The 18,072-nt window shown below is 42.8% G+C and overlaps 1 protein-coding gene across 2 annotated transcripts; it reads left to right on the plus strand.

Moving 5' to 3' along the window:
* Window positions 1–676: 676 nt before the first annotated feature.
* Window positions 677–16,759, plus strand: znf296 (zinc finger protein 296). 2 transcript variants are annotated; one of them, XM_077541693.1, is made up of 5 exons: window positions 677–761; window positions 1,047–1,273; window positions 1,390–1,475; window positions 7,552–7,875; window positions 12,883–16,759. In XM_077541693.1, the coding sequence occupies exons 3-5, from the start codon at window positions 1,424–1,426 to the stop codon at window positions 14,442–14,444; spliced, it is 1,938 nt and encodes a 645-aa protein (XP_077397819.1). In that variant the 5' UTR covers window positions 677–761; window positions 1,047–1,273; window positions 1,390–1,423; the 3' UTR covers window positions 14,445–16,759. The 2 variants fall into 2 exon arrangements, with proteins under 2 accessions (XP_077397819.1, XP_077397818.1); XM_077541692.1 differs by having other exon boundaries at window positions 678–761; window positions 1,047–1,475.
* Window positions 16,760–18,072: the final 1,313 nt, after the last annotated feature.

Consider the following 18,072-nt stretch of genomic DNA (forward strand, 5'->3'; position numbering starts at 1 on the left):
ATGTCATCCAAAACTTTTTACAATTCACTGCTCTGCATTTATGGACAAGAAATGTTTTTCATGAAAAATGAATAATAAATATTTAAATAAAAAAAAAAAAGACAGACAATTGAGCTATTCGGCTTAACGATGCACTGTATGTCTTTACTATGTTAGCATATGGTTAGCAATAGACCCTTCCAGGTGACGTCACTGATTAGCTCCCGCGGTGCCTCCCGGAGGGAAAACATCCCATAACAAATGAATGTAGAGAGCTTGATTTTCGGCGAGCGTTTTCGTTAAAAGGTGGGAAATATGTAAAGTGTCACAAAAAAACAAAAAAACATCCCGAGTAGGACACTACATTACTGCGACCATTGAAACCAGCTAAGCCGCTAAGCTACAAAAAAAGGAGTTTGTTGGAAGGCGAAGTGGAAGCTTAATGTATGTTGTTTTCGCTTGAAACAGTACGTAAGTCACTACTTTCATGGTGTAAATTATCATTCATAAAATCGTTTGTGTCCGGATATACTTGTCTTGCTGTATAACGAAGTTTTCAAGCTAGCTTGCTAGCTGCTAACAAACAAATTGACGCCCTGCTCTCCACCTCAAGGGGCGCGCTTAAACGTGACGTCACACTGAAAGCGTCTCATTGCCCCCAGAGGAACACAACGCCTATAAACAGAACCAACTATCATTTTAAGTGTGATAATGAATATTTATGTACTTCACTTTCTTAAAGTTGCAGTCGCTTTTCAAAGTGCTCAAGAAATAAAGTTGAGGTGAGTAGTGATCAATTAGAGGGAAATAATGAAAACTATTAATTGTTACTGTGCTTGTGTGAATCACATTTTTAGTACAATTTCAATTGTAAAAATCTGAAATCAGTACATTCCAAGGGGTCCTCGACATACGAGCTTTTGACCACAAGACACCAATTAAATGAAATGACTTTGTGTAGAGAATTTCACAAGATGGCACATTTGCTGATTTTCATTTGATTGTTTTCTATTTGCGTCGAATGTACTGTAATTGTGACGTTTCCAATGATGACGTCGCCGTCGCAGGACCGTCGTAAGGTGAGGAGGACGCCCTTTTGTGAGACACGTACGCGTTTGACCAGCGGGGTCGTGGCTTTGTCGTTCTGGAGGCGCGACTTGCTGGCCCGGCCACGCCCCCTCGTTGCCCTCCTGCGCGCCGGCTGCGTTCAGGGGAAGGAAGACGCGTGAACTTGAACGCAGCCTTGTCAGTCCAGTCCACGCAGGGGAGTCGACGGCACACGCGCACACAAGAGGCCAGTCCGTCTTATCAGCGCCGGTTCACTTATCGCACAGCCAGCACCTGGACCGAACCGGCTTCTTTACCCTCTTTTAATTCGTGTTTTGTTTTTGTTTTGTTTTGTGGCTGTAGTTTGTTGAGGTGGACGCGCGTAAGCATCGACGCGATGTCCAGACGCAAACTTGGCAGCAAACCGCAGCACCTGAGTGCAATTCACGGTAAGAACGAAGCACGTTCAAGGAAATGAGAATAATTTGGTCTGGCTTCATTTGTTTTGTTTTTTAATGGTGGCGTGGTGAATGAAATGATGACTTTGTTGACATCACATACGGAAACGCGAACGCGTCTCATGTTTAGTCAATATTTAAACAGGACGTTTCCACATCAAGTTGATTTTAAAGACGGCTAAATATTATTTATCAAAAGTAGCTTGATAGTCCTGATAAGTTACTTAGTTCCTATCAAAACAATCATAAAAATACATTTGAATTAAATACAAATTATTTTTCATTTAAAAAAATATATTTGAATTCGGCTTAATTAAACGTAAAAACGAAATCGAAGCTTTTTCAAAACGAACAATAAGTGCGTGCGTTGTGTGACCACAGTCCCTGGCTGACTGGCGCGCGTGCGCGTGCGCGCGCCTCGGTGCCGTGCATGGCCTCGCCTCGCAAGTCTGCACAAACAGCCGCAGCTCTGAAACAGGAAAGGTGACATTTTTGAGTAACAACTGGCGAGATGCAGCTCCGCACTGTACTGTCTGTACCTGTCCTGCTTGCTGGTCTACGCTGCTCCGTTGGCCCCGGTCCAGGCGGCAACAAGGTGTGCCGGGTGACCGCGCCAGGTTGAGCAACAGGACCCTTGACTCAAAAGGCCGCTTTTCTTCATACAAAAAGGCCGCCGACGGCTACAATGACTTCATCACAAGACGTCATGCTCTCTATTATGAGCGTTTGAGGCCTGAACGTTTGAAAGTGATGAAATTAGCATTAGCATTATCAAAATGGACTCATGGAGGACTACAGTGAGCTAACATCATTTTTTTTTTTAAATGTCATCTTGACATTGCACTTAGCTTTCTTGAAATATGCCGGATAGATTTGACTGACCACCTAGCGACACCCCATAAAACTTTATTGGCTCCTGCCTTGACAACAAATGGAGTTAGCCACTGAAAACTACAGTTAGGCTAACTCCATTTGCACCTGAGGATGGGCTAACTGTCGTGTTATTTGTTTCAAGTTACATGGAAATATGGATAGGATAGAGGAAAGGCATAACTTTTGATGAATACTGGTCTAAATTAAGGTTTAGTTCTAATAATAACACTTCATTACAGGGCTGGACTGGCCATCTGGCATACATGGCAGATGCCCGGTGGGCCGGTGTCTTTTGGGGCCGATTTGGTGCTATTCAGTTATTTTCCTCCATTTTACCCCGAGAGGTCGGCCCACAACTTAGAAGGAGCAGCTCATTAATCCATTAACAATAAAGAGAGCATACACTAAAACCAATAAACGTGCCTGGTAGAGCTATGTGGTAGCCAAGGGTGGTCAGGAATCGGGCTTGGCCAAGGGTCCTAAATCAAAATTCCAGGGCCGATTATTTGCACCAGTCCAGTCCTGCTTCATTATTGTAGTCGGCACTGTTTAAAAAAAAATAAATAAAAAAAATGGCTATCATCGTACACTTGAAAAAAAATAACTTGGCCTAAGAGTCATTTAAATTGTAACAGCTGTAAGATACAAATTAGTGACATTTTTGGCAACTTTTTTTTTTAACATTGTATAGTGTTCAGTGAATATGAGTTAAGAAGCAAAATCTCTCTCAGCCATTTTGTTACTTGACTGAAAATGACATCACAGTTGCTTAGGGCCACTGATAGTAGTAGATGGCCGATAGGCCAAGACGTTTGAGGTCGCGAGGCCGCCATATTGCTCCTCCCAGGAAACGTTTCTCGGCATACGATCCTAAACATTTACAGTATCAAAAGTGGAGAACATTTGAGACAGCACTTAGTAGAAACAGCATGATTTATGATGTTTTGAATGTATTTAACATAAACTAGAGGACTGCAGACATTTCAAAACTTGCCTTAAATACATGTAGAAATGATATGCTGAATGATGTTTACAGGAGGAAATGTACATTTTTTTTCTGAAAGAATTCTAACTATAATTCAACAAAAGAAGCCTCTACCACTTGTTGTTATTATTATTATTATTATTATTATTATTATTATTATTATTTTACTTGTTAAAAAATAGTGAGCACCTCGCCTCCGGCCTTATACTAACGGCCTCCAAGCTGTATATGTCATATGTGAATGTATAGTGTATAGTTTATACAGTAGTCTGTCTGCTCGCAAGGTGGGAGTCACAAAATGGCCGCCCTATGACTTCAACGGCTTGCACTGGCGTGTATGGGCTATCGGCTATCCAGTCATATATACACAGGTCAGTGCTGAGGGCTCAGTTAATGACCAATCACGGCTCAGCTTCGGAAAAGCGGCGAGCCGTGATTGGTCGTTACCTGAGCCCTGAGCAACAGTGACGTCATTTTTAGTTGCGATCCTGAAATGGATTCAAAACGTTTGGATTTTGCTACCTTGATTCGACTTTCACAAATGCAATATTCATCAGAATGTCGTGTTTGGAGTCGTCGGGTTGCATTGAACATACTGATTGTAAAGAATGACTTTTAGATGACTTCCTCTTGACGTCATGCTCCTGTAAAATGACAAAAAACACTTTATTTTTATTTATTTTTTTAAATGTGTTTTTTTTTTTTTTTTTTTTTTTTTTTTTGTCCGACTGTTTCTTTGCGTCGCTCTTTTGGCCTGGTTTGAAAGTTCCGGCGTCTCGCTCTAACCACATGTGTCAGGTATGAGGTCACATGTCACATTTGTATGCTTCAAACACACGCACACACGTAGGAAGGCAGGCCGGCCCGCTCTTATCTTCCACCTTGGGTCATTTTCTCTGCCCCTTTTATTGCATTCCGCTTCCTGTTGAGAAACCTTCTGCGCTTTCGATTCGTGGAACGTGAATAGAGTGTGATTTTTTTTTTAAAGTCTACACACCCCTTTTCAAATGCCAGCTTTTGTCATCGACAAAAAATGCGCAACTCGATTGTGACTCATTCCAAGAGAGGAAGTGAAAATAAACAAATGAGATGTTTGCAAAAGTGAGCACACCCTCTTTGAACTGGGGATCACATTGCTACCTACTAGAAAATCTGAACTTTATTTTGTGGGCAGGGGGGGGGGGGGGGGGTGTCAATGAGAGGCACTTGAAATGGCGGCAGGGGTGTGACGATGAGTTTGAATGTGAATTCTGAATAATAATAATATCCACACACATGCACTCAAAGATGTCATACGTTGTTTGAGGTGAATGGGGTGATGTCTCCACCCCTCCCCCTTGTGTGTGTGTGTGTGTGTGTGTGTGAGCGAGCCGATCGGTTGTTGAAGGAAGTGGTCAGTGGCCTGTGAGCAGTTTGGCCTCGTTGCGACGCCACTTTTGACTGACACAAGCGCTTGAGATCAGCCGCAACGCTGAGTCTGCGCGCGTGCGCGCGTGCTATTTAACGTGGGACACCTGCTACTGGTTTCAAGTTGTTGAATTGGAAGCTGCCAGGCGGGATTTCAAATCTATTTGGACCTTTATGATAATGCTCAGTTTTGAATGACGATGTCAGAGAGTCTTTGACTGCCACACTTTATCAAAACAAAAAAACACAGTGCCAGCCGATTTCAAGCATTTTAACTCATCTTTCAAGGCAAAAAGAATATTGTTTGCCTTTACTACATATACAATGTGGCTACTAAATGAAAGATCACATTCCATTCATCGGAATTTTACTAATCATTATTAATCATCTTCAGCAGTCAAAGAGTTAAGGAAAAACGTATAGTAGCAGTGATGGGTTCAAGTGATTATTAATTTTTTTTTTTTTTCAGGCTGATTCCAATGTTTGGCAGAATAAATTCTGATAACCAACCAATTGATGGATTCATTAAAAAGCACGTCATGATTAAATAACATCAATCAAGATGTATTAATAATTACAGGTAGTTTTTTAACGGTTTGACATTTTACTTTTCGTGTTTGTTTAACTTTACAACAAATTAAAAGAAAAATCGTCAAAAATCCTCTTTTGTTTTTTGGGATTCAAAAATCATTATTCTTTGACTTAGCATTAAATGTGTTAATGTGAAAATATATATATATTTTAAATGGCAGTTTTTTTCTGATTTTAAAAGAGCTAATATTGGGCTACGAATTCGATGGACCAATTTATGCACCACATTATTGACTATAATATTTAAATATTTAAAAATATTAGGGATGTAACGATACCGGCGATATCGTGATATTAAAACTGCAACAATATATTGTCATCATCATGTCACAGCACATCTGTTCAAAAAGTCTGGTTGATTTTCATTTATGTAATTCTAGCACCCTCCGGTGGCAATTTCTTTAGTGGTTTAATTTTCACAAGGCATTTTTTGGCCCTTATATCTTTAAAATCCATGCTAATGGTAGGATGAAGGGGCACGTAATAAGTGAACCGAGTCAATAGGGAAGAAGTCGATGTGGGCTTGCATTAGCAAGTAAGTGCCTCAATAGATATATTTATATATTTTTTTATATATCATATTTGTAATATTTTTATAATATTTTTCATTGCTGTAATGTACAAAAGCACAATATTGTGTGTTTTTTTTGTATTAGCTCTTTCTTTTTTTTACAATATTGTGACCTTTTTTGTATCGCCAACCTCCCCACAATATCGTGATAATTATCGTACCGTGGCCTTCATATTGTGATGATAATTGTATCGTGATGTTTGGATATCGTTACATCCCTAAAAAATATGTTCTTAATTTATATACCTCTGACATTAACTGATTTAAAACTAAAAATGACACACTAATATGTTGCTTTCCTTATTTAGTGACATGAGCAGAACAACAAAGTAGACAATATTTCATGCATAACACTCAACAAAAGTGTTTAGTGTCCATCAAAAAAAAAAAAAAGTGAGGAGGAAATTCTGGAGCTTGCGTGTTGATCCGATGTTGCAGGTGTTTCTATTGTTGTGCCCAGTGAGTGTGTCAAACTGTCAGATTGGCCTAAAATTATCCCACACAAGGAAATAGCACCTAAGAACTAGAAAAGCACGTTTTGTTTTGTTTTTTCAATACAGTGACAAATTTCTCAAAATCCCATAAGAAAGTCGTAATATTGACACGAGTGTTTTTACATAATAAAATAATCAATGATTTACCCTAAAATGTATAACTGGATGTAGTTAAAAAAAAAAGAAGAAAAAAGTCTGAATGTGAACGATTATGAACAATTATTGTTAGCAATAATATTCCAAATAATATGACTGTGTCTTTCTGGACATCACACGGAGCAAAACAAAGATTAAATCAAGAGTTGACTCAACTAAAACACAATAAACACACAAAGTTACCTGAAAACAGGTCAACAGAGCATTTAAGTTACATACGACACGACTACATACTGAACATACCATTGTTGTCGTTAAGTACTTGGCTGACTTGAATAATTGCCAGTGAGTTATACTGCCAAGAAAAGTGGTTGTAAATCAGAAATATTTTTTCTTAATATAAATCTAAATCATTTCATAAAATTTGTTAAAAAAAAAATCAAATAAATAATAGGAATGTATTACTTTTAATTCTGTACGATAAAGTAAACATTCCACAGCATTCAAATGCTTCTATAATGGCATTAAATATATATATATATATATATATATATATATATATATATATATATATATATATATATATATATATATACACTTCTTTTTACATGTAATCAAATATTTAATAGTAATTAGATTAAATATATCAAAATATTTGATTATTCTATTAAATTATTTTACTTTGTAGTTGTTTAACAATTAATTTGATAATTGATTAAAATATAACGTGAAATTCAACACATTAAGTATTTTAAAACATCTTTTATTATATGCATATACTTAACAATACAATTAAATAGTGTAAATAAATAAATAAAATATAGGCATAGGCTTCTGTCAGACTGCAATGATATATTAAAATTTATAAATTATTATTTAATTACAATATATATATTTTTTATTTTATTTTGGTTAGACTATATATTTTATGTCCATATATATTAACAATTCATATTTAAAATCATGTTATTTCTCTTTTTTTTTTTTTTTTTTTTTTTTTTATACTGCACAAAAGGATTGAAATTGAACACCATCTACCGTATTTCTTAGAATCTCCTGACGCAGCGGACGTAAGCGTCCCCCCGCCGCAGGCCCCGCCCATCCCGACACCCGACGGGGGCGGCGACCTGTTGACCTGCGGCCAGTGCAGCCGGGCCTTCCCCCTGGCGCACATCCTGGCCTTCATCCAGCACAAACAGGGCGGCTGCCTCCCCCACCGCCAGCGAGCCCCCAACGCCCGCGCGCAGCCCCCCTCGCCCGCCCACCGGGCCTTCATCCGCCTCAGGAGGGAGGAGGAGGAGGAGGCGGCGGCCGGGGAGCGAGCCTGGGGGGCGGAGCTTGGGGTGAAGGTGAAGCTGGAGCCTGGCAACGCAGGTGAGTCCTAGCAAGAAAGGTTGCTCATTAGCCGGGCTGTTTTTTTGGTCGTTTGTTTACCGCCTGTCCGAATGAGTTGTGCTCATTAGCTAGCCGTTGCCATTAGCAGGAGTGGGTGAGTTAGTGATGCAAAAGAAAGCAGCGGCGTCAGGAGGATTTCCGAGGGTCCCCCAGGGGGGGCCCGTCCTCCCCGCCACTACTCCTGGAGCACCTGAGCTCCAAAACTGCAAACCATTGGCCAGCAATCCCCTGCCTGCCTACCTGCTCGTTTCTGTGGTGAACAGGTAAACATGTTGCCACTCTCCAGACATCATACAGTATGTTGTCAAGTTTGGAAGCTTGAGAGAGACTCGGTAGTATGAAGACTGAAGACTACAAACTTGCCAAATAGTGAGCTTGGGGTACAGCTGTCATTCATAACTGCTTATAAACAGTTTATAACACCTTCATGAGCTATGACTGTGATTTTTTTTATTTTTTTTATTTTTTTTTATTTTTTTTTTTTTAATGCAAGTGTTGTTTTGCCGGTCTGTTTGGAAAGAACACCGATATGAATTTCAAACAGGTTTCCCTAGCTAAGCCTAATGCAGGGGAAATTACGCAAAGAGGTTGTTCCACATGACCGTAAATAGAAAACTGACATGGAAAGTATCAACTAGTCCAGTGTATTGACCAAGAGAGGAAAGGAAAGCACTGGACATTTCCAGAAAATGCCCAAAAAGTTGAGCCTTGGGTTAGGAAAATGTCATTTGACATCCACTACAGTAGGTGGCAGTGGTGCTTTCAGTGTCAGAGTGTGCGCAAGTAGAAGTGTTCCAAATATCCCAGCATCAACATATTCAGGGGAGTAAACTTCTGCAAATCATGTCCGCTTTGCACTTGCAAAGGTTATGCTGAATGCTGCCAGGTCAAAACCAGTTCAATACAGATCTGATCTAGATTTAGTAGCAGTGTAAATGGACACATTAGTTGAGCATATGTTGGATTTGAATAGAACAAGAAAAGTAAAGTTCGATATGGATCCAAAATCTTTAAATAAATAAATAAATAAATAAAGTGTCTTTATAGCAATTACAGTATGAAAAAAAAAAGAAGAAGCCAGTGACAGAGCTAAAGATGTGCTGACAGAATTCTAAGCAATTACGTGATGAGGCTATAGCAAAACATTTGGGCCTTGGCGGAGGTCTTTGCACCTTCAAACGGACGCAGCGTCTCGCAGCAGGTCGGCGAGCGTCCCTTCGTGCACATGTCGAAACCTCCCATGTCGCGCGCGCACACACACGTTAGCAGTTCCTTCCTTTGTGCAACGCTCAGGGAGGGGGGCCGGGTTTGACGCTCCTGCCTTCACCGTTTCCGTCCATCTACAACGTCTCTTGACACAACAAAGTGGCAAAAGACGAGAAGAAGCCATCTTAAGATAAATGTGCAGTTGTGCCTGGAGATATCAGCAGTTGTTAGGACTATTTTGTTATGCTTTGACTTGTGAGCAAAAATTTGACATCCAAACTTTGTATGGTGGCGGTCAACATTTTTTTTTTTTTTTTTTTTATCCTTGAGGGAAAAGCGGCCAATATTACTTTGGCTTACTAAGTCACTTACAGTAGTTGTGAAACTCGTCTTCATTTGTGTCTGCATAATTGTAATATAGTTCCTCCAAGTGGCCAAGTAATCCATCCCCACACTGACCAGAAGGTGCTGCAATGACATTTGCTCCCAATAACGTGTAAATATGTGTGTGTTTTTTGTTTAATGTAAGTGTACCAAAGACGTATTTATATGTTTTTTTTTTGTTGTTGTTGTTGTTTTTAATGCTAGAGCATTCAGAAGGCTTTGATGCAGCCTCTCAACAGCAAAGAACGGCTGCAGAAATGGTAGTTATTACACAAACGGCCAGCAGGTGGCAGCAGAGCAAAGGAGATCAACCAGGGCCATGTTGAAAAAAACTCAATTACTCACAATTCTAAATAGATTTGTGAAAACTGATGAAACTTAGCTCTCTTCTAATGCTAATTGCTGCAAAACGGAAATGGATAGAAATGTACTTTTTTTTTTTCCTGATGAAAGAAGAGACTTTAATATTTCTTTTGATAGGTTCCATGTTTTTATAGCAATAGAACACAATATTCTGTGGGCCTTGCAAAATCACTCAAAATCCAGTAAAACAGCCAGGAGTGAATGGGATTGATTCTGTGAAAAATGGCTGGGAGTGAATGAGTTAATCATGGTGCACAAATGGATGTTTTTGTTTTTTTTGTTTTTTTTACATGCTGTTGAGTTTTGTTTTTATTCATATAATATTAATAAAAACAAGTACATTTTTACTTATTATAAATACACACAAAAAAAATTCAGAGGCTGGAATGAATTAATGGCATTTACATTCATTTTAATGGGAAGACATGACATGGACTTAAACTTGTATCTCAAGGCAACACAGTATTGTTATCAATAAAAAATACATCTGACAAAAATATTTGTACAAATATTAAATATATATATGGGTCTGTGAAGCTTACCGGTACTTAAAAAATTATGACTTACATGGGTCATAATTAGAATATTTTTCAAAATTGTTCCCCCTTGTACAATATGTTGTAAGTAAACAAAAAAGCCCTTTGACAAGAAGTGATGTTGTCAATTTAACACGTGAATAATTGACAGCCATTTTGGGCGTGCGAGTTTGTTTTGCAAGGTGTTGTGTGGCGATCTGTTTTGAGTGAAAGTGAGAGAGCGGTTATCCCGCAAGCAGACAACGTCCGTCCCTCCTCTTCTTTTTCTGCAGCGAAGAAAGACGCGTGTCTCGTTTGTGTGTGTGGTGGTGGGCTTCGAGTGGGGATGGATTACTGAAGAGCCTCGTGCATCTGTCTCCTTCCTTTTTATTTATTCTCCTTGTTTGTTTGTTTTTTGTTTTTTATTCATCTCCACCGCCGCCCTCCTCCTCCTCCTTGGTCGTCTTCAGCACACTTTGGCTTGGCCCTCTTTCAATTTCTCGCCTCCCCTCCCCGTCTCGGCCTCCCGGGGGAGAAGAGATTCTGCCTGCTGCTCGTTAGTGCTCCCAGCCAATCTGCATTTTTAATTAGTAGTTATTGCTTCTGCTTAATATTCAAGTGCTACCCCGGGCCAAATGGGAATCCTTACACACAAAAAAAAAAAAAAAAAAAAAAACGGGGCGAGAGAGTGGATGGGGAGAGAGAGCGCGAGAGCGAGAGCGGCTGGGTATTGTGTTTCACTGCGGGACCGCAAGACAAAAGCCACCATGGAACCCCACCACCACCACCCTCACCACCACTGCTGCCGCCCCCTCAGGGATAGATTTGGGGGCGGAGGGCTTGGAGGATGGGTCTCAAGTACAATCCAAAGGGGTGACATATTTTCACGCTGTCCTCCCCTCCCTTGCGCTACTTTATAATCTTTTTATCTCATTTTCTTCTTTATCTCCCGAGCCCTGACCTACCTATCTCTCTTTTCCTGCTCTCACCCTCGTTTTTTTCTTTTTTTTTTTTTTTTTCTTCATCCCAACTTTTGCTGGCTCCCTCCTCGGGCTAGGCTAAAGGACATCGAAGCGCCACACAGGCAGAAAAGAGGAGAGAACGAAAAGAAAGAAAGAGTTGCTCTCTTTTTCATCTCTCTCTTCCTCCCCTCCAGTCAAAGACAGAAGGATTTGACTTGAGGAAACATGAAAGAGGCTTATAGCAGTCGGCTTTGAACCTCTCGCAAAGAAAGCAAACGAAAAAATAGAACACCCCCCCCCACCACCACCACAATTTCTCGTGGTCGTGTCTCCAGTGTTGATGAATGCAGAAAAGGCCTCATTTGTCAAGCAGGCTGAGTCAGTGGCTCATTTGCATCAAGCGTTGGTTTGCCACGTTCTGCTAATTAGCAATTTGCAGCTTAATTGGAAAGTGGCTTCTCGCTTAGGAGACAAAGCTATCCAACGTATAAAAATATCTGCAAGATGTAGCCGGCAACACGCCTCCGCTCTGCCCGGCTTGGAAAACGCCGCCGTACTTCGGCTTTGATGCCGCCAGAAGACGTGCTCGGCGTTTTTTCTGATACATGTCGACAATCAATCAGGGAGTCGTCACATTTCAAGATGAAAATCATGAGCAATAAAGCCGTCTTCATAACGGCAACCTTTTGACCTTTTCCTCTCCATGTTTATAATCGATAAACATTCTTGGGTGACGATGGGAAATGTAGTGATGAGAAACCAGCCTCCCTAATAAAAACAAACAAAAACAAACAAACAAACATTTGTTTTCAATGAAAAAAAAAAAATAACAGTGTATAATATTGCACAGCTTAATAACATTTAAATATAATGTAAAAAATGAAACCGTTTGTATTCCACATTTGTGAGTAATGATCCAATACGCTGTGCCCACCTTGGCCACCGGGAGGTAGTAGAGTCATGCAGACGTAAACAAAGAAGAGATATACCTTGACGACTGTGATTAACTCGGTCAAATGCTGCACTCGTTGCTTAAAGGTTTCTAAAACTGGGAGCATTGATGCTAATTGTTAGCTCGTAAATAGTGTTTTCCATATATGTTAGCATTAAGCTTAAAGGTTTCTAAAACTGGGAGCATGGATGCTAATTGTTAGCTTGTAAATAGCGTTTTCCGTATATGTTAGCATTAAGCTAAACTGATAGTTGTAAGGCAGAGAGCTATGGACTGCACAGATAGACTGGGGGGAAATATTCTCTTTGTTTTTGTAGCATAGTGTATACGTCCTAATCGGGAATAAACAAGCTCTCTCGATTGTAAAGCTAGGAGCAGTGGCTCATTTGCATGAGACAAGCACCGCCCCCTCAAAAGCTAATTCCAGCAAGAATGTAAAAAGAAGGTTTTTGATCCTTTGGGTATTTTGGCAAAAGTGTGTCACAAACATGTGAAGGCATCTGAGAACTGTTTTCTTGCCCACTCAACTGGATTGGCTCCTCCGCCGTGACCCCTGACCCTTGCGTGTCACTAATAGGGGCTCTGTTTTTTTTTTTTTTTCCAGAGTCCGAGGACCCTTCCTACTTGACATGCCAGCAGTGTGAGAGCATTTTGCCATCCGCCTGGGCCCTGCTGCAGCACGCCCGCCACGCGCACTCCCTCAGCATCTACCAGGACCACCACGACGAGGTCGAGGACGTCCGAGCGAGAGGAAGCCCGAAGGAGAACAAAGCCGTGGCGGCCACGCTGGACCCTCGCCACCTGAGTCAAGCGCTGGCCTCGGCCTTCCAGCCCACGCTGCGCCTGGCTCGCGCCCGCCAGCCTCCCGCCGCCACGTCGCCCGACGACCCTCAGGCGCTCAACTTCTCCGAGCTGCTGCGGGGTCTCGCCGAGGGCGCCAACAACGGCAACAAGCCCGCCGTGGGCTCGCCGGGAGGCCTGGCGCCGTCGCCGTCCTCCTCGCCGCCCGCGGCGTCGCCCTTCCCTCAAACGCGAGTCCTCCAGGCCCATTTCCACTGCCAGCTGTGCGACCACAGCTTCGCGTCCCCGCGCGCCCTCTCCGCCCACCGGCGGACGCACGCGTGCGAGAGGCCGTACCACTGCGGGCTGTGCGGCCAGGCCTTCGCCCAGAGCGGGCAGCTGGCCCGCCATATCAGGAGTCACCACCGGGAGGCGGCGTACGAATCGGCGGATGTGACGATGATGATGACGGACTCCGCCAGGGGGAGTTTGCATATTCAACCGGGGAAGGCGACGGACGCGAGCGCGCCTGGCCCCGCCGAGTTGGACCTGACGGTGCCCAAGCGCGCCACCGTCACCGCCTCCAACCTGATGCTGCTCCCGGCGCAGGTCAGACCCCCGGACGGGGAGCTTCTGAGGCTCTACCACGGCGGCGAGGAGTTGTCGGAGGCGCAGGCGGAGCCCCGGCGCGCCTCGCCGTGCGCCAGCCCCTCCGAGGGCTCCCTGGAGAGCGGCGAGACAGGCGGCAGCGGCGAGAGCGGCATCGCCAGCGGAAACTGCACGCCCAAGCGGCCCGAGGTGACCGACTTCAGCGAGGCCAAGGTCAGCCAGGCGGTGCATGAGTGGCAACGGGACAACGAGAGGAGGAGCGCCGGCGCCGCCCCCGCGTCCGCCTCCACCGTCGGCAAGAAGAAGAAGGACGAGGCGTGCGAGTACTGCGGCAAGCAGTTCCGCAACAGCAGCAACCTGACGGTGCACCGGCGCAGCCACACGGGCGAGCGGCCGTACCGCTGCGGCCTGTGCAGCTACGCCTGCGCGCAGAGCTCCAAGCTGACGCGCCACATGAAGACGCACGGCGCCCAGGGGGCCAAGGCGCCCTTCCTCTGCCAGCTTTGCTCCGTGCCTTTCACCGTCTACGCCACCCTGGAGAAGCACCTGAAGAAGGTGCACGGCCTCAGCCACGCCAGCGTGGGCACCTACGCCCAGGCCGGCGCCGTCAAGGCCGAAGAGGCGGCAGTGCCAGTGGCGGTGAAGATGGAGGAGGAGGAGGAAGCCGGTCTGGATCTGACGGACAAGGAACGACATCGGCAGGAGGGGAGCGCAGGAAGTCCGCCCATAGCCGAGGGCTCCGTAGCTTTGACAGCCCCGACTTCAAACTTCAAGTGAAGTGAACTGGACTCACAATAAAATCAACCCTCACCAAACTGGAGTAGAGAAGTAGCAGAACTGAAGCGGTCATATGCAACAAAAAAAAAAGCAAAAACAAACAAACAAACAAAAAAGGCTTGGGCTGAGAAAGTGCTGACTTGTGTGGCCACAGAACAAAACGGTGACATTCAATAGGGACGTTCACAGTGCTGCACAACAGGAAGTGAGCGACCACAGTCCGCGCCAACACAGGAAAACGACAGCGTCAAGTTTGCAGGTGATGCAGAGGAGCCATTTTCTCGCTCTTTTTGTCTGATCTGCTGGACGGGTGACTTGTCACAATCATCAAGATTCACGAAAAACGCAAACATATCGGGAGATATGTACGCAGATATTCTGCCCTTTTCGAGTCAGAGTGTTTCTTCACAATATGTTTGATATTCTCCCACTTGGCGAAATATGGTATTCTGATTAAAGGGGAAGTCACCCCCCCCCCCCCCCCCCCCCCCAATAGCTGCTTTTCCACCAACAAGGCCAGCATCTTTGAGTTCTGGGTAAAAGGAGTTCTTGGTTCTAAAAGTTCAGCAGGGAATTTATAATTGTGTTTCCACAGCGTCTTAGAGTTCTTTGTAATTAATTCAAATGAGTTTGATGAGCTAATTCAGATTCCACAGCGTTAATCGGAATACCACGTTCAGACTTGTGTGGGGCCATCGAAAATGTTGTTCTTGTCCAGAAATCTTTTGACTTGACTTGTAGACGAGGAGGCGAACGCAAACAGTCTGCAGTGTGTCAACTTTCTTTTGAAAGCTAACGTCACGTTTACAGGCCACGTGGGGACGCCGACGACTGGAGGTTGCGCTCTTGACTCCTTGTGACAAATGTGAATAGACTTTTGTGTGTGCGCTTTTCCCGGCCCCGTGACTTTCTATGCAGCAAAAGTGTCATTCTCTTGGTGTGGAACGGGTGCAGTTCTCTTCTTCTTCTTGTTTACATTTGTAAAATGTCCAACTGCTTGTGCATGTTTTTTTTTGCAGCTGTTATTATTTCCGGGTTCTGTGAGTGTGTTTTTACATCATTTGTAATTTATGAACAACGCTGCACCTTGGTGGTTGTGGAAGTGAGAGTGTAAAGGCGCACTTGATTGAGCGAGCACTTGTGTAATGACACTCGTACTTGAACTGTGTCCTGTGACTGCATGCATCCTTTTGCCTCATTTTGTGTCCAGGACTCAAGCAAACCTGTGCGCAAATGTGTGAGAGTTTGTGTGTGAGAGATTGAGTAAACTATGTATGTTAGTTATTACTGTTAGTATGTGTGTTTGTAGGATTATACGTATGCAATTGAATGTGTGTGAGAGAGCTTGAGAGTGCATGCACACCTGCTGTGTGAATGAGAGAGTTTGAGACTTAATTTATGTGAGAGAGGAGTGTGCAGGTGAGAGGTATTGTGTGTGTGTGTGTGTGTGACTGAATGTGAGAAAACTGTGTATGTGGCTGATCCTGTGTGACAGTATGTGTGAGAGGAGACTGCATGCTTGTGCGTGCTTGAGTTTGTGTGAGAGGAGACTGCGTGTTTGTGGGTCTGAGCGTGTGGGTGTATGTAAGAGACTGGTGAGAAATTATGTAAGGGAATAGGTGAAAGTTAGTGAATGAGAGACTGCATGTGAGTGAAACTTTTACTGTAAGACAGTACGTGTGAGAGAGGGCTGTGTGTTTGTAGGATTATACGTATGCAATTGAATGCGTGTGAGAGAGACGGAGTGCATGCACACCTGCTGTGTGTGTATGAGAAACTGCACATGAGAAAATGTGAGAGCGAATGTGAGAGAGGAGTGTTTAGGTGAGAGGTATTGTGTGTGACTGAATGTGAGAAAATTGTGTATGTGGCTGATCCTGTGTGACAGTATGTGTGAGAGGCGACTGCATGCTTGTGCGTGCTTGAGTTGTGTGATACTTGTGAGTGCATGCACGTCTGACAGAGTATGTGTGAGAGAAATCACACGGGAACGTGTGTATCAAGTGAGAAAAAGTGTGAGAGAAACTCGTGAGATAAAATTGTGTGTGATACATTTGTGCGAGAGAGTGTCTGACCACTGTGTATCCATATCAGGGACACCAAAACGATGTGTGTAAAAGCAGTCTAACTGTTCAGGGATCATATTTTGTATATAGATTGACAATCTTGCTGTTGTTATTGTTATCCTATTCCTGTCACTGTTACATGCCCCCAAACGTGTCCTGCTGATTGTTTCCTTTTAGCCTCAACACTTGACTGTCCCACACTCTTTTCTAACATTGTCATCAGGAGCCTCAATAAAAAGATGAGGTCTATTTATTTATTTTATTATTTTTTTGCATAGTGATGTCTATTCTTATCTCACTTGTCTTATTTTTTTTTGGTTGGTCACTTATCAGGATTACAAAAAGTAAAAAAAAATAATAATAATAATTGACCAAACAAAGATCTGACGAAATGCACATAGATATTTTGATATGTATGTTCAAGTGGGGTATCTTTGACTTCCTACCTTCCTCGAATGCAGCATGAGGTCCATTATCCAGGACGGCCATATGCTGCATTCGAGGAAGGTGGGAAGTTGGAATAGTATACACGGAACACCTGTTCCAAGTTGCAAAGTCGATGGGGAAAAAAAGGACCCCGACTTCACCAAGCGGTTTAAATCTAACATCACTCAACAACGGCGAACCCCGTAGAGAAAGACTGTAACTGGCAAAACAGAATTTGCATGACTGTAAACAAATTAATGTATTTATTTATTAACATGAATTTAGTTATTCGAAAAAAAAGAACTTTATGCAACCCAATGTGCTTTGGACTGACTGTGTTAACCAGAACAACAATTTATCGGACTCGGCCATCTTTGTTGTTTACATTCGCTTCGAATACTTTGAGGTCGGGAACTGGGAGAATCCAAATGGGATCTGTCTGACTTCCCACCGTCCTCGAATGCAGCAATAGACCAAGATAAATAAGGCAAATTTTAACTTTTGTTCTATGGATGTGTTTTCTCTTCTTTTTAGTACATTTGTGTAACAATAAAAGCACTCCCCTTATCCAAGAATTTAAAAAAAAAGGTACAGTCCCGTCAGTCATCTTCCGTCAACCTGGAAGTAGTTTGCTAGCTAATACTTAAAGTGTGTATTTGAATTTCTTCTTTTTTTTTCTTCTCTGTTGGAAATTTGAATCATGGAACGCTTTGAGGTTGGAACCGCAACAATCCGAGTGGGATATTTTTGATTTTCCACATTCCTCGAATGCAGCGTTGCCTCACCCAATGCAAACCAGGAAGTAGTCTAATCCATAAAAATACAAATATAAAATGTGTTTTTACTTTGATGAAAGAAATAGCTTTTTGCTACTTGAGTCACTATAGAATTATTTACCTACCGCAGAATTCCAAATGATGCATTCAAGTCGTTTAAAGTCACGCTTTTGTGAAGTGGGAAGTAGCATGCTAGCTCGCACAAACAAAGACAAAGTCGCCCTTCCAAAATATCTTTTTTTTTTTTTTTTTCTGCTTGTTTGACTGCTCAACGTCTTTGTTCTCCACAGTGCCGTTCTCGTTTACATTTTTTTCTTATTCGGGCTTGCAGTTTGGGACTTGCAACAAAGCTTTTGAACG

This window comes from Festucalex cinctus, chromosome 13, assembly GCF_051991245.1.
Source record: "Festucalex cinctus isolate MCC-2025b chromosome 13, RoL_Fcin_1.0, whole genome shotgun sequence".
NCBI lineage: Eukaryota > Metazoa > Chordata > Actinopteri > Syngnathiformes > Syngnathidae > Festucalex > Festucalex cinctus.